The sequence below is a fragment of the Acomys minous genome, assembly GCF_964271855.1.
Source record: "Acomys minous genome assembly, chromosome: 4".
In the NCBI taxonomy this organism is placed as follows: Eukaryota; Metazoa; Chordata; class Mammalia; order Rodentia; family Muridae; genus Acomys; species Acomys minous.
Window position 1 is genome coordinate 91,616,565 of NC_140486.1, and position 16,658 is coordinate 91,633,222.

The window sequence follows — 16,658 nt, forward strand, 5'->3', positions numbered from 1 at the left end:
AATAATTTACATTACAATTCAAAACAGTAACAAAAAAGTTACAATGTAGCAACAAAAGTAATCTTATGGCTGGGGGTCACCATAGCATGAGGAACTGTCTTAAAAGGTCGCAGCCTTAAGAAGGTTGAGAACCACTGGGGAAGACTGTGATGCAAGAACATTCCATGTGCTCAAGAAACACAGGATGGCCGTGTGGTGGGAGTGAGGACTAAGAATTAAGGGAGAGAATTAAAAGAAATAGGCTCCAAGTTGATTAGTAACTTTTGGTAAGCCTTGAGCAAGGGGAAAAAATGATCTTACTTTAGGGCCTTCCCTACCTGTCTTTGGAGAGCTAGACTGTAAATGGAGGTCGGAATAGAGGCAGGCCGAGTGTGAGGGTGTGAGACAGCAGTGACGCAGGCGAGCAGTGAAAAACGCGAGATACCAAAGGAGATAGCAAGAGCAGGCACTGCTTGCAGACTGCAGTAAAGGCAGCTGGAGAGTGGAAATGAAAAGGTCCGGGTCTGTAGGTGATGGCACTGACTTACAGCTGTTTGGCAAGAGCCAATTCAGAACAGTAACAGCAGCCAGGGGCAGACACAAGGGGGTACTCTAAGCAGTGCATGCAGATGATCTGTGGTGAGCCTGAGAAACAGCACTTGGAAGTGTGGGAAGTGACATCTGAGTAAATAACATTTATTTTGAACGCATCTCTAGCAGAGGAATAAAGTCTTCCCATTAAAAAAAAATCCACTTGGGGAAGAGTGTTGTGCACAGTGGGATGGAGTCAGGCCCACCCAAAGAGAAGCGTTGGCTTTGGCTTGGGGAGAAGAAAGTCCTATCTTCCACTGGCACCGAGGACGAGTGTTAGACTGAGTGCTAGTGCCTGCCAGTCAGGAACGGGCAGCCAAGGTCTGCCAGTGCTCCATTGTTCTCTGAGTATCTCTGTGAAAAACAGGGGTACACTACCAAATTGGTACATTACCAAAGGGGGCAAAAGCTATTAGTCTAATGACCTTTAAAAAGTGACTCTTAAAAGTAAACCTTTTTTGCCTTTTTATCTTGATAAAAAGTATTTATAAGCTGGCTGCCGTGGCACATGTCTTTAATCCCAGCACTCAGGGAGGCAGAGGCAGGTGGATCTCTGTGAATTCGAGGCCAGCCTGGTCTACAAAGCAAGTCCAGGATAGCTAAGGCTACCCAGAGAAACCCTGGTGGGGGATGGAGGGGGGGCACTTATATACCGTATGAACAGCCTTCCACATCTGAGCTCAGCATCTGGTTTCTACCAGTTGTAGATCACAAATATTTGGTAGGGAGCTTTTCTTGTCATTCTCCAAACAGTATTATTTACATGAGCATTTATATTGTAGTTTTATTGTCACTAATCTGGAGGTGATTTGAAACATATGGGACTGAGCATCATGGCTCATACATGTAATCAAAGCACTTGAGATCAAAACAGGAAGATCATGAGTTCAGGCACAGTGGTACCCTGTCTCACAAAGCAAGGAAGGAGGTGTTACATGCAAACACTGCCATATATAACGCTCTTATGCGTCTGCAGAATCTGGTCCTAAAAGTAATCTCCCTAGGATAGCAAGGGACAGCTGTGTGTTGTTCTGCAGAGAAACTTCTGAAGCAACAGCTCACGGCTTCCTCCAGTCTTTACTAACTAATCTCAGCCAGCTGCCTATAGCATAGGCATTTGGTAAGTTTAAGCTCATTCATGAGAAAGGCTCACAATGTGATCTGCCTGGCAGGGTTAAGAGTCCCAGGGATAGACTGGCAGCTCTGCTACCACCAGAAAGCCAAGAGAATTAACGACATTGCAGATTATGTAAGAGAGAAAATGCCTTCTTAGGAGAGGCAGGTGGAGAGGGTTGTGGAAAGGAGCATCCTTGGGAGCCTGTGGTGCTGCTACGCCCAGCAGCCACTGGGAGGCTCTCTTGTCCTAGTTCCACACAAGGGTTATTGAGAACTGGAACAGATTTAAATGTGCTCAGGGTGACTTTGCTTTATCCATTTTTAAGTCTGGCATGTCTATAAAGTCATGTAAACTCACATGTGAGAGATTTGGACTTAATGAACAGCCAGAATCTGCACTGGGCCTGTGTGCTGCTCTACAAGCATGAAGACAGTATTAGTGCCATTCTTCAGGACACCTGTAGTCATCTGAAGAGTGAGCGCGGGGGGGGGGGGGGGGGGGCAGAGAAGGCCCTTTGCCGTGGAGGCCTCGTTCATAAACTCAGCACTTACAACACTGAACTAATTCAAAGACCAGCACTCTATTTTGCAGGTTTACTTAGAGAGGCTTTTAACTTACGCTGAGATCGACATTTGCCCCACCAACTGGAAAAGAATTGTTTTGGGAGCCATCCTTCTTGCCTCCAAGGTTTGGGATGACCAGGCTGTGTGGAATGTCGACTACTGCCAGATCCTCAAGGACACTACAGTTGAGGACATGTGAGTGTGTGAGGTGTGGGTGAACTTCCCAACCGTTTTTCTAGTACTCTTAATTTGTTCCCATAAATTTTCACATAAAATTTAAGGTTTTTAAAGGCTGTTTTAAACAGACAGTGGAAATAGGCATAAAACTACAGTCTTTCTTTATAACAGTTCATAGCTTTTGTCATTAATTGGTAGGTCGTGATGTAATATGTATAATAATATGCTTGATAAATTATTTTTCTCATGGTTTTGGTGACTCTTGCAAGGATAGCATAGCACAGTATATATTTTATTGCTTTTTAAACATCACCAGTTCTGCACCCTTTTTCAGGGGCACGTGCCTGGCTTTTGAGGTGTGTCTGCCAGTGTTCCTGTCTTAGAGCCGCTAGGCTTCTATAAGGTCTAGCTTCAGCCTGAGTCATTAGTTGTGTATTTATTTTTGCTGTCCCTCCCTCCCCCCCCCCTTTTTTCTAAATTTGAGTGTCTATAACAGAACTATGACGCAGTAAAAGTTGGAGGAGATGCTTCCTTATCATGTGAAGTGTTTTTAGAGAGTGGGCTCCTGGACCAGGAAGCTCCTGGATTCCCCTCAGGCAGTTCTAGAAGCAGCGTAGAGCCTCACCAGGTTATTTGCACGCTCAGCACTTGCCCAGTCCCAGCCGTGCTCGGCAGGCTCAAGATCACTGAGAGCATAGCCTTACTAATGGCCACTAGCATGGGCCTTCCAGTTCAGTACTTGTGCTATAGAAAGGCTGAGAAGTTTGCACACAGGATGGGTACCAGAGAGGTTTCCAGAAAACTCTGAAAATGACCACTTAACAGTGAGAATGTCTTTGTGGGTAACACTTAAGAAATAGTGTAGTTATGATGAAAGAAGCTCCTTGATTCTGTTGAACATATAGGAAGATCACGGTGTGAGGATAATAGAACTTCCTTGCTTCCTTGCTTCCTTCCTTCCTTCCTTCCTTCCTTCCTCCCTCCCTCCCTCCCTCCCTCCCTTCCTCCCTCCCTTCCTTCCTTCCTTCCTGCCTTCCTCCCTTCCTTCCTTCCTTCCTGCCTTCCTTCCTTCCTCCCTCCCTTCCTTCCTTCCTGCCTTCCTTCCTCCCTTCCTTCCTTCTTCCTTCCTTCCTCCCTTCCTTCCTTCCTGCCTTCCTTCCTTCCTGCCTGCCTTCCTTCCTGCCTTCCTTCCTTCCTTCCTGCCTTCCTTCCTTCCTGCCTTCCTTCCTTCCTCCCTCCCTTCCTTCCTTCCTGCCTTCCTTCCTCCCTTCCTTCCTTCTTCCTTCCTTCCTCCCTTCCTTCCTTCCTGCCTGCCTTCCTTCCTGCCTGCCTGCCTGCCTGCCTGCCTTCCTTCCTCCCTCCCTCCCTCCCTCCCTCCTTTCTTTCTTTCTTTCTTTTCTTTCTTTCTTTCTTTCTTTTTCTTTCTTTCTTCTCCCAAGGCAGAGTTTCTTTGTATAACAGCTCTGGTTGTCCTGGACTCTTTTTGTAGACCAGACTGGCTTTGAACTCAGAGATTTGCCTGCCTCTGCCTCCCGAGTGCTGGGATTAAAAGCGTGCACCACCACGCCCGGCGAAGTTACTCATTTCTATAGTTAGGACTGTCAGTCAAAATTACCGAACTTTATGATTGCAGTAACTAAGGGACCACTGTTGGCAGCAACTGGAGTGTTTGGTGAAGATGACCTCTTTCATAAGTGGTTATGGCACTAGTAGCCAACTCTGTTGTGCCATTTTTTTATCTGTTTTACTGGGCTTCCTTATGACTTTATCTCCTTCTCCACCCCAATCCCTTCCATCACCACAACACCAAGTAGGAGAAAAAGGTTAGTGGAGAGAAGGGGCGTAGTTGTCTTCAGCTCCTTCCTGCTGGTTCTGGGCAATGCCAGTCTCAGTCGTCAGGCTATCTAGCAGTCCAGCAAACCAGCATCGGCACGGGGAGCAGCAGCCGCCGCCTTTGGAGTTTTGTTTGGGTTTTTTTTTTTTCTTTCTCCTTGCTCTGGTATTTATACCCTCTCAGAGTCCTCAGAATTAAACTCTGCAGCTGGCAAAGATCACAGCCTGCCAGAGCTTGAGATAATCATTGTGAACAGCTGTGGACAGACTAAAGCAGCCCCATACACCTGATTAAAACAAAGCATATTTACATATCATAATGGAGTTTTTAAAGAAACCTAAGCTTCCACTACATCTTAGCAAAGGTTGTGACAGCAATAAGAGTCTGAAATAAATGGCTATACTTTTGGAAGTTACTGAGGCCAGGGTAATTTGGTCACTGTGTCAGTTGTCTCCAAACTGGCTCCTGAGAAACAAGCAAAATGTGTAATCATATATACAGTACATGGCAGCTGAAAATATCTTAAAACATAAACTCAGATACCAGAGGCTCGAGTTGTAGTTGTAAGATAAGAAAAGCTTTGGTAAAATATTTGGGTTTCCCAGACGTGAACTTGCTGCAGGGGCTGAGGCTGAGGCTGTGGTACTCACAACCCCTTTGTTCTGAACAGAGAAACTCCAGGAGCCATGTTCCTGACAGCTGCCTTTGAGGACTGGGGAGCATAACAGCAGGGCTAACACACATTTGTCTCCTCCCCCTGCTGTTGGCTGTTTACACTGCCCTTATTTTCAGTCTAAGTTAAAAGTTAAAAATCAGTGTCTATCAGAGTTTTCTTAACTTTCACCATGTATGTGCTTTGTTAGGATGTGTTTCTGTTCAAAAGAACAAGTTACCTAGGCAGCTGCTGCTCAGCAAATGTGCTGTGCCCATAAATGGCATGTCATTCAGGCATGTGAAAAAAAAAATAACAAAAACCCAGAAGGTGCACATTCTATTGGCATAATGCTTTTCTCCAGTGATTAAACCTCTATTGATAGACATGTTAATCCCATGAAGGACTATATTTCACCACAGTTAAAATGTATTAGTGGTGAAAATATAAAAGGAATAGTGAAGTACATTTGTTCCAGTAGCAAATTAAGTCTTGATTACCTGATTATCAAAACATCTGATTTACATTTCTATAGGCTTATTGCCATATGAGCAGGAAATTAATTTTGGAAGTAGGCTGTTGGCTTTAATTTCAGCAAATAAGAAAATCATATTTTACCTACTTTTCCATATAGAATGTCAGACACTTTTTAAGGCACTTAGCAAAGAAAATATTAAAAATTTAGGCCAAGAAACCAAGCAAGGTATGTTCTAAGATAAGCCTCTGTCATGTTTGCTTAAGTATTTATAACTTGTCTGTAATTTCTGCAGACGATTATGACTAGTCAGGTTTACTCTAATTTTGTGCTTATAAGCCTTCAAAGCAAGATCAGTGTGGTCACAGCACAGAGCTGCTCTCATCCCCCATCTACATTTCCCACCTTACTGATCTCAGCCCTCTGTGCACACTCTGGCCCAGCTAGGGCAGCAAATGCTGAGCGTCTTGGGGGTTCCAGTCCCTGCACTGGATCCAGGTTGGTCCAGTGCTCTACTAGACATAGTCTACTGTAGTGGGTTTAGTGTGGCCAAGACATCTCCCTTTGATCTCTCTACTTTTCAAAGTTAAAATGAGTATGTTGACCGTCATCGTAAGTTTGTCACCTTAGTGCAGTGTTAAGGTGAGCAGAAACTTGCATTATGCCCTTTGGCAGAGCCTCGTGTGCTGGGGCAGGGGGAAGGGATTTCCTTTCCATCCAGTGTGGGTTATTTATTTATTTGAGATGAATCCTTGTTGCCTCAAGAGTTTTCCCCCTCAGAGATAATAGCGTGGCTCTCGATGGATCCATTTGTTGCCGTGGTGATGTGCCCACTCCTTTTGTTGGCGCTTCTCTACTTCAATAAGCCCCTTCCTGTTATCAGCCCTGTGAAAATGTCTGCAAGTTCTTCAGAGCTAATAAACAGCATACATCATTCCTTTCATCTGCTCACTCCAGCGGGCCTGTGAGTGAGCGTGGAGCATGAATCCTACAGCTGCACTAATGGAACTCTGAAGAATGAGCCTGCGAGTCAGCAGCACGAGCGAGCACATGAGAGGGCTGTAACCTTTTCCCCTCCGCCCAAACTCAGAGTGCTGGGATGCAGAAAGGACCATGGATAGCTGTACCTTGTTTGCACATTAGTATATTAATCTGGCTGGGTAGCCTTTGCGTGTTCCAAAACAGCATTTAAAGCTATTCTAGAAGCTCTGAATGACACTTTTGAAGCTAGCCCAGTTGACTAAAATTGTCCTGTGTGAGTTTTGCTGTGTTCCTCCTCCCCTAGGAATGAGATGGAAAGGCATTTCTTGGAGCTACTCCAGTTTAATATTAATGTTCCTGCCAGTGTTTATGCCAAATACTACTTTGACCTTCGCTCCTTAGCAGATGACAACAACCTGAATTTTCTGTTTGCTCCTCTCAGCAAGGAAAGAGCACAGAACCTAGAGGTAAGGCTCCATTCACTAAGTGGGGTTTCTGCGAGCCACCCGGCCAGCATCTATGAAGACAATGAAACGCTTTAAACTAACACTTTGAAGAGGTTATTATCTCTTTGGCATCATATTTTCCTGGGCCTTTTATGGTTTCTGCAAGTATCTACATTATAGAGAGGGGTACATATTGCCTCCTGTGTTCATAATCAAAGCCACTTTAATCAAATGTAGTTTTAAGAGTTTCCCTACTAAAAGCTCTGCATTCCCACAAAACCATTTATAGATAACTTTTTAAAACCACAGCTACAGTCATTCCTACCTGCATCTCACAACTCTACTGCAGTGTAGGCACCTTGTCAGCATTTAGATCCCATGAGTTTGTTAGACAGCATTAGTGGCTAAACTGAAAGATCTGGGGATGCATACCGCATGTGTGTTTCTCATACTGGATACAGAAAGTACATAGTGTTTTCATGAAATAGTGTGGGGACCAGAGAGATGGCTCAGAGGTGTTAGAGTGCTTCCTGATCTTCTGAGGATCCGACCGAGTCCAAATATTCAGTAGTTCACATTTGTCCGTAACTACAGCTCTCAAAGATCTTAAGACATCCATGGGTAGCCGTCCCCCACCTCCCCACCACAATCATAAATTTTTAAAAAAAATTTTTTTTTGCTTTGTTTGTTTTGTTTTGTTTGTTTTGTTTTGTTTTGTTTTTCGAGACAGGGTTTCTCTGTGTAGCCTTGGCTGTCCTGGAACTTGATCTGTAGACCAGGCTGGCCTCGAACTCAGAGATCCACCTGCCTCTGCTTCCCAAGTGCTAGGATCAAAGGTGTGTGCCACCACCACCTGGCAATAAAAATTAAATATGTCACACTGGTCACATACTTTAGAATGGAACTTAAGTAACTTGCTATTTAGAAAGTTTTTCTATTAATGTGCTAGTGAAGTAGCAATTTTAGATGCTTCAGTCATTAGACTCCTGCCATCCAGTGTAACATTTGACTGCCTTGTTAATAACCTTGTTGTTAGACCAATGAAAGCTGAGCAACACTAATTGCTTCTGCACAGGTGTATGTTCATGTTTAAGAAGCAGTTACACAAGTAACATAATGATGTAAAAACATCTTTTACATCTTTGAGAACTGTGTGTGTGCGTGTGTGAGATAGCTAGAGGTTGGCATAGGTGTCTTCCTCAAACACTGTCCATTTACATTTTGAGCCTAGAGCTGCCCAGGTTGCTACATGGGCCACTGAGGCCCTGGAATCCTCCTTCGACCAGGCCTGGCCAGATCTTACACACGTGCCAGGGGATGCAAACTCCAGTTCTCATGCATGTGCAGCGGGCGCTGTGCCCACTGGGCCATCTCTCCAGTGACTTAATCAAGTTCCCTTTTTCCAAGCCCTGAAAAGATGAGTGAAGTAGCTGGAAGTAGCATCTCCAAGGCATAGCACTGTAGCCCTTCCTCTTCAGATACATGGTTGCATCTGCTTAGACTCTTAGTACCCCAGTAGTCCTCTGCCTGCGCCATGGAGGTAGTTTGTTGCTTTGTTTTGTTTGGCTTAAGAATGCATTCTCAGGCTGGAGAGATGGCTCCGAGGTTAAGAGCACCGTCTGTTCTTCCAAAGGTCCTGAGTTCAATTCCTAGCAACCACATGGTGGCTCACACCCAACTATAATGAGATCTGGTGCCCTCTTCTGGCCTGCAGGTGTACATGCAGGCAGAGCACTGTGAACATAAATAAATAAATAAATAAATTTTAAAAATTACATTCTCTTTTTAAGCCTCTCTTTTGTTTGGTCGCCTTTCCTAGGCCATTTCAAGATTGTGTGAAGACAAATACAAAGACTTGTGCCGAGCTGCTGTGAGAAGATCCGTGAGCGCTGATAACTTCATTGGTATGCAGCGCTCTAACGCCATCCTCTCCTAAGAGAGAGACTTGAGGAGTGGGGACACCAGGGACTCCTCAGTGACAGAGACTGCAGAGATAGCACTTCTCCTAGTCAGAGGCCAGCAGAGGTGGGACTCCACCAGATGGAAAGACCTCGAAGTGAAGACTCTGGACAGGGACTGCTGACGCCATAGGAAAGAATGGGACCTTGTCAAAGCAACCACTCTCTGTCCTTTGTAATGTAACCAGTTACAGAACCACTCCAAAGCAAAAGCTCTGATCACACACAGATACTGCTTACCATGTAGGCCAATGGCTGTGAAATATGTGAGGTTTTTAATTATTTCAATTTTTAGACTTTTGTTTGAGACAGGGTCTTACATAGCCTGGACTGGCCTCAAACCCGATGTATGATTGAGGCTGTCCTCGAACTCCTAATCTTCCAGCCTCTACCTCCCAAGTGCTGGGATTACCATGCCTGGCTCAAATTTTTAGACTTTAAAGACACTAACCATATAACTTTTCTTTTTCTTGTTTTTGTTGTTGCCCCCTACCCAACTGCTGCATATGCTTTTAGAATTCATTCAGTATTACCATTAAAACATGAGACTCCTTTCCCATTTTGTGGTGCTGGGAATCAAACTGAGGACCTAGCATGTGCTTGGTGAACATTTGTCCACAGAGCTACACTCCTCAGCCCCAAACATGGGATACTTAACACTCACGAAACCACCTAGGAGCAGATTGTAGCATCATTAGGTATTAAAGGTTCTCCCACTATATCATCAAAGCTGCTACTCATTATTGGCAATCAGTTTAAATTACCAAAAAGCTGCTGGGTAACACTCGCCATTCGTGTGCTTTGCAAGCACTGCTTGCTAGCATTTTGGTATGTCTGGAGCCATAAAAAGAAAGTATTGGTTGTTGACTGCTTCTGTTGGGTCCACACTGCATTTCCTGTGAACTATTAATGTAATGGTGCTTCTCATTTTCTGATGATTTTTCTCTTATTTATTAAACAAATATATTAAAAGATATCTTCATAATGCCAAACAACATAGCAGTCCAGTGATCATGATCAAGTAGCAAAAATACAAAGGTGCCCCCAAAATTAGTGATAGCTTCACACTTACTGTACTGTGCCTGGGCTCTCTGGGGACATGGTAGCAGAAGTATAAAAGCCACAAATTCTCATAAAGTGTCATTTAAAAGTTTTAATTTTACCACTTTGAAATAATTAAGCTAGTTTAACTTGTTACTTGAAGATTGCAAACTACGAACCAAAAATTAAAATTAAAAGCTTAGTATTCCAAATTTGGGGAATTAAGTTGAAAAGAAAGGTAACTTAAAATTTTTAAGTAATGGTTCATGAGTTTGTAGCATTTTAATTCTCCGGGCATCAGAGCTTAGCTGCTTTGAGATTGGGGCTGCCTTGTATTCCCATGGAAGCACTCCTTTTTTCAAGTCCTTCTTTGCCAGGCTAGGCTCTAACTGCTTTGATCACCTAAGTGTCTTTACATTCAGTTAAGGGAGGGTAAGAAAAGCAGTGTTAACTCACATATAACAAAGGAAAAGGAATCAGATCCTCAAACAGCAGGTGAAATTAGCAATTAAAAAATCTATTCTGCATGTTGGCCTGTGTGTAGGCACCCTGGGCACCCCAAGCACATGCTTTAAAAGGCAGGGAGCAAATGATTAGGAAAATGATGACAGCAGCTCCTAAATCTGAAATAATAAAAGATTTGCATTCTACAGCTATGCGCATTCTATTTCTTCTCACATCTAACCCTGGGAATCTCACCTGTAAGCAAGACCTTTGTGGGCCAGGAACACTTTCTCTGGAGGCTTCAGTGCTTCACACGCTCTCAAGTGCTGCCAGATTCATCCTTTTTAAAGGACAGACATAATGTTAAGGAAGGACGTATGAAATATTACAATCTACCACCTCAAAAAAAACATTGTCTATGGAGTTCAGAGCTTAGAGATTCAAGTATTGATTGTGGTTTTATTTTGAAAAGAATGCTACAAGTTAACGTGGTTTTTCTTTCTCATGTTTATATTAAAAGAAAAGCTAATAAATTCTATTTTAATTAAAGTATGGCTAGTGTGTTTGTAGCGGTTCTCTGCCCACAGGCCATTATCCCTCTCTAGAACTTGTGTTTACCTGGGTCCTGAAAGCTTTCGCACACTGACCAAGCTGCTTAATTTATGCCTCTAGTTCACGCGTGATGATTGTGGTTCTCAACCTTCCTAATGCTGTGATCCTTTAAGGCAGTTTCTCATAGTGTAGTGCCCCTCGACCATAAGTTATTTTCATTGGTACTTGGTAACTGTAATTCTGCTTAGTTATGAGTCATAATGTAAATAACTGATATGCAGGCTATCTGATATGCCACCCCTGTGAACAGGTGGTTCCACTAACCCAAACCCCCGGGCCACCCTCACACAAGAGGTCGAAACCCACAGGTTGAGAACCACTGGCTGCCAGGTGCCATAGTACACACCTGTAATGTCAGCATCACAGGGAGGCGGAGGCAGCTGGATCTCTCTGAGTTTGGGGCCAGCCTGGTCTACAAAAGTGCATCCAGGACAGCCAAGGCTACACAGAGGAACCCTGTCTCAAAAAACAAAACGATGAAAAGTGGGGGGAGGGGGCGAGACTGCTGGTTTTAGGAATGTGTTCTATCTGAAGATAAGGCATTGAACTAGAAGTCTGTCTAGCCATCGTCCTTAGTGACACCCTCCAGTTCACGCCTCGTTTGGACAGTTCATCACTGTGAGGAAGAGTCACGGTAGGTGAGATTACAGGTGTAACACCGAAGAAAAGGAAGTGACTAAATATATCAAAGTAGAGCATGTTCCACAGCTGGGCGCGGTGGCTCACGCCTTAAATCCCAGCACCGGGGAGGCAGAGGCAGGTGGATCACTGTGAGTTTGAGTCCAGGCTGGTCTACAAAGTGAGTCCAGGACAGCCAGGGCTACACAGAGAAACCCTGTCTCCAAAAAAACAAACAACAAAAAACAAAAACAAAACATGTTCCACAGGGAGTAAAACAAAAAGAGGGGGATTTGAATTGGGGTTGCTTAAAACATGCTGCATGAAGCCTAACATGTTTCAAGTTTGTATTTCAGGTGGGAATAAACCCAACCTAACGGCTTTGTTTTTGTTTTAAGTATGTATCCAGAGTAGGTCTGGAAATCTTAAAATACTCCCTGCCTCTGCTCCTTAGTGAGGCTGCTGAAGGAAGGGCCACTCAGCTTCAGCCACTGATACTACACCCTGCCCAGGCTACACACTTACTCTTTCCACATGTGAAGTCAGATCTTCTGACAGTGGATCCCTTTGTTCTTGGCATCGAATAACTCAAATGACAATTTAGGAAGGAAGAACCTATCATAAGTCATCTAAGAATTTGTATCTTGCAGCCAGAGAGATGGCTAAATGGTTAAGAGCATGTACCGCTGTTGCAGAGGACCCAAAATCGACTCCCAATCAAGCACCTAATGCTTCTGACCTCAGGCACAAACATGTCAAACATGTACACAAGTTAATTTTTTTTTCACTTTTTTTTTCCCTCAAGACAGGGCTTCTGTGTAGCCTTAGTTGTCTTGGATCAACTGATATGTAAATGTCACTGAAAGTGGGTAGGGTCTCTGACAAATGAGGCATGGGGACCAAACCACCAGTAAGATATTAGCTAGCATCTTCTCAGGGATCTGTACTTTGAAGATTAAAGAGAAACATCTGCCTGCACTCATTCATTTTTGCTTTTGTGTTTTAAAGGATGGGTTTTTTGTTTTGTTTTTTTTTAAAGCTCTATTTAAAATTCAACTTCTTAGGGTTTGTATTTACTTTTTGAGACAGGAGGCCTGTGCCTTAACTGGGGTATGACAATTTCGTTATAGAAAAGACAAAGATCAGCCAGGCTAGGTGGCCCACGCCTTTAATCCCATTAAACACTCAGGAGGCAGAAGCAGGAGGAGCTCTGTGAGTTCGAGGCCAGCATGGTCTACAAAGTGGATCCAGGGACAGCCAAGGCTACACAGAGAAACCCTGTCTCCAAAAACAAAACAAAACAACAAAAAAGACAAAGATCTGAAATGTGTGTTTGGTCTCAGTTTAACTGCCATTTTTGCAGGTTGCAAAGCAGCAGCTGCTTTGTGACTTACTCACTGCTTATGGTGAGCCTTCTTTGTATCAGATTCCAAACAGACCACCCTTTCACATTTCCTGTTTTTAATTCAACAACATAGACCTTTGGTGTTTTTGGCAGCTCAGCTTGGTTCAGTTTCTTATATCCCTAAATACAGTATTCCCTGGTTCAAAGATGTCAGTATTAACAACAAAGGTTATCAAATTAGGCAGCGTTTTCATAAACTAAGGTATGTAGGCGAGCTAAAGCCTTTCACAACCCAGTCTCCAGCCATCTTTAAAATGACTGGTTTGCCTGCCTCTGTCCCTTCACCCACAAGCTGCATGCTTAAGATAGTAAGTACTATTTGGAAAGAGAGCATTCAGCAGCGAAATATCCTATGGTAAAGTACTAGTTTCTATGCAGACGGAGCCTAGCACCCCTAAATCCAGCCTAAGATTAGCTCCAGTCTATCTGCCAGCTACTCCACTTGCCTGCAATCCTGACACAGCCAGCAAATGCCACGAAGGATAGAATACGGTACCTAAGAACAGCCTTTAATCCCAGCATTCAGGAGGCAGAGGCAGGCAGGCAGATCTCTGCAGTTCAAGATCAGCCTAGTCTACAAAGTGAGTCCCAGGACAGCCAGGACCGTTGGAGAAACCCTGTCTCAAAACAAAACAAAACAAAAAAGCAACCTTGGTTTCTTGGGTGCTTTTTCTTTCGTGTTTTAAGTGGGTTTGCCACTAAGAAAACATGTCCATAGCTTTGAAATAAACGTTAGCAGTCTCACCTCGTGGGATCTTGAATACTCAGGAAGGGCCACTTGGGCTGTTAAATTGTATAGTAGAGGAATCTTGGGTCCTGTAAAGTTAACATTCTTTTACGAGGGAAAATCTCAGATGATCTTTAAAAATTTTTAAACACCTACCCTTATAACTGCTGTAAAAAACTGGGTGGTTTCAGTGTGAGCAGGGAAATTCAATGATAGTCCCAGAACGTAGCAGCCACAGCAAGATACCAAATCCTGTGTTTCTGAGGGCTTCAAAGGACACTCAGGTGAGGACGATGGCTTAGATACGCTGCAGCTTCATTTTCTTGCCCAGCAACTGACCCAACAGTTATTCTTTAGTAGAATTAATTCCTCCAAAGTTAGACATTCCTTTTTTTTCCCCATTCCCCTCTCCCACTCCTCGGGGACTTAAGTCCCCCCCGGAGGGCCTGTTGCTGTAGACCACCCCAGCTTTGTTACCTTTAATCTTTATGACTAATGTCCAACATGGCACCAAAGTTTATGATGGCTACCGTAAATTCAAGCCAGGTTTCAAGGAAACGGCTTTCTACGGGCTTACAGGCCAGCTGGCTCCTTAGTTCACCTGAGTCAGCTGCTTCCAACTGTGTTTAGTAATTCCACGACTGCTTTTGACTATACAATCCTTTAAATGTCCCACTGTTTCTCAAGATAGGGTCACCTCTTGTCAGCTGGAAGTCCATGAGCAACGCACTTCTCTAAATGCAATATGGTGTCATGGACTCTGGCTCCCAGGACATCAGTGGGAAATCAGATGAGGTCGAGTTCAAGGTAAAGGGCCAGCATTGAATTTTTAGTCGTAACATGTTAAGCATGTAAACATGTAGCCATGTACCATGGTGAAGACATTGGCACACCTTTGATCCCAGCACTCTGGAAGCTGAGGCTGCTGGATCTCTCGAGTTCGAGGCCAGCCTATGGGCTACATAGTTCAAAACAGCTAGAGCTACAGACAGCTGGAAAGACCCTGTCTCAAAACAACAAAAATAAAAGATTATTAGCATTAGGGGGAGAGGGTAAGGAGCAAACAAGGGCTCTTAATTATCCATACAATTTTTTTAAATGAGTAATTTTAGATTTGCATAACATTTAAATATTTTATTAGAGTTCAAGTATCTTTATAAAAACAAAACCCACCAAAAAAAAGATCCCAGAGCTAACTAAACCTCAAATTCCCGAGGCTGAGGCTAGAATGCACGTCCCAGGAAGGGCCCCAGTGGATTCTTATGCAGACACCCTGGGGAACCTTGTCTCCACACCAGGAACAGCTTTACTTACCTTCACCCCATTTAACCTTTTAAATCTTCTGAACCCCAAAGCATAAGTAACTGTTCTCTCCTTTTCCTGAATGAGAAATCTGAAATAACTAACAGGTTAAGTGTCCTAGATCAGGGTCTATAAATAGTGGAGCTGGGACTTGAACCAACAATCAGGCCGTATCCTCAGCCCATGCACACAACCAGGCAGCATGGTTTACATCTTGACGAACTAAAGAACTCTGTGATTGAGTCATTAAAAACTAAATCAAAGGGATGCTATTATGCATGACTTTGGGAGCCCACTTTTCTGGGGGCCCTTTTCTCTGCTGGATGAAAGCTGAGCCAAGAGAGGAGGAGAAGGTGGAGGCGTGCTAACTGGAGTCCTATACGTGTGGGCTGTGGTTGCTTTCAGCAAGAGGCTGTTCTGGAGTTCTCAGACCGTCCCTCTCCCTCCCTGACATATACTGGAGTCCATTGCAATCATACTGAGTTAAATGAAAAGAGTCAATATTATGCCTCTGCCCTATACATTTAAAACCTTGAGTCTCCATCTTGCCACGCCCTTTCCCACAATGCCTCAATATCAGTGGGCAACGCCACAGGGTGAGACAGCGGCTACCTTAGGGAGTCACTTGAATTTTGGCAAGGCAGGAACCCACAAGTAGAAGTTAGCCTGACAACAAGCATCCTGACATCTGTAAATTATCCCCGGGTAAGTATGGGAACTGGGCATCATTCTCAGTGAATTTTAGTCATCTCCCAGCTCCTGGTTTAGTTACTGGGAGCTCAACACCTGAAGGAAGCCTCTCTGAGAGTCCCTGCCCCTCAACTAGACAGCCGGAGTACGCAGCCTCACCATGCACCACGCACACACGGGTATCAGAAAGAACATAGCTGGACCATGTCTCTCATCTTCCAAGGAGCTCCATTCATTTCTTCAGGTGAATAATGAAGCAACCCCAGCATGGGCAGAAGAAATCCAGGAAGCAGCACACCGAGGAAAAGGCGGCGTTAGTGGCTCTTCTTGTGACTGGAATTTGGTCATTTTTACTGATAAAAATGCAGCTGCTTCCACTTTAAGGCCATCTGAGACATCTGGTGATAGTGTTACAACCTGCATCTCTGTTACTCTTAGAAAGCAAAGCATTTCTCCCCTAAATAGGAGAAAAGGACTCTACAGCACCATTGTATTTTCCTCACCATTGCTTTAATGTATTTTTTAAAAAGTTATCTACATTAATTGGGAACAAAGAAACAAAAATAGACATTTCTTTGCTTTTCATAAATAACTAATCTCCATATTTGATAAAAATCTGAAACCATTATTTTACCATCCCACAAATATAATACAAAAAACTTCAAAATAATAAAGTCAACAAGCGAAGGATCGTGAGACTAACATAACCACACACATTTGCTGTTGTACTGACTTGACTCCCAGGCGCAGAACCAAACCAAACCTCTATTCAAGACCCTCTGGGTTTCCCTTTGCTAATGTTATGGGTTCAGAGTTAGAATCATTGGCCAGTCATGATCTATAGATTCAAACTGATTGTCTACAAATAACATATTGCTGGCTCTGACACGTGAGCGCTGGACTTGGCATGAAGCGATGATTCTTACTGCATGGGCTAGGCACTGTACACGTATGCATGTCATCCAAGCGCTGAACGCCCTGGACGCCAGCCACTGACTCGGTATGTGCCTCATTTGGCTCAGTAATAAATTCACCTGCACCAACCC

The 16,658-nt window shown here is 43.8% G+C and overlaps 1 protein-coding gene across 3 annotated transcripts in view; it reads left to right on the top strand.

The window, feature by feature from the left end:
- Window positions 1-10,810, top strand: part of CCNYL1 (cyclin Y like 1) — a 37,595-nt gene extending 26,785 nt beyond the window's left edge. For 2 of the 3 annotated variants that reach the window (XM_084779295.1, XM_084779297.1), the window contains 3 exons: window positions 2,279-2,445; window positions 6,674-6,836; window positions 8,635-10,810. In XM_084779295.1, the coding sequence (XP_084635421.1) occupies window positions 2,279-2,445; window positions 6,674-6,836; window positions 8,635-8,751 (447 nt within the window). In that variant the 3' untranslated portion in view covers window positions 8,752-10,810. The remainder of the gene's footprint in view (window positions 1-2,278; window positions 2,446-6,673; window positions 6,837-8,634) is intronic. The other variant, XM_084779296.1, reaches the window with a different exon arrangement.
- The last annotated feature ends 5,848 nt before the right edge of the window (window positions 10,811-16,658 follow it).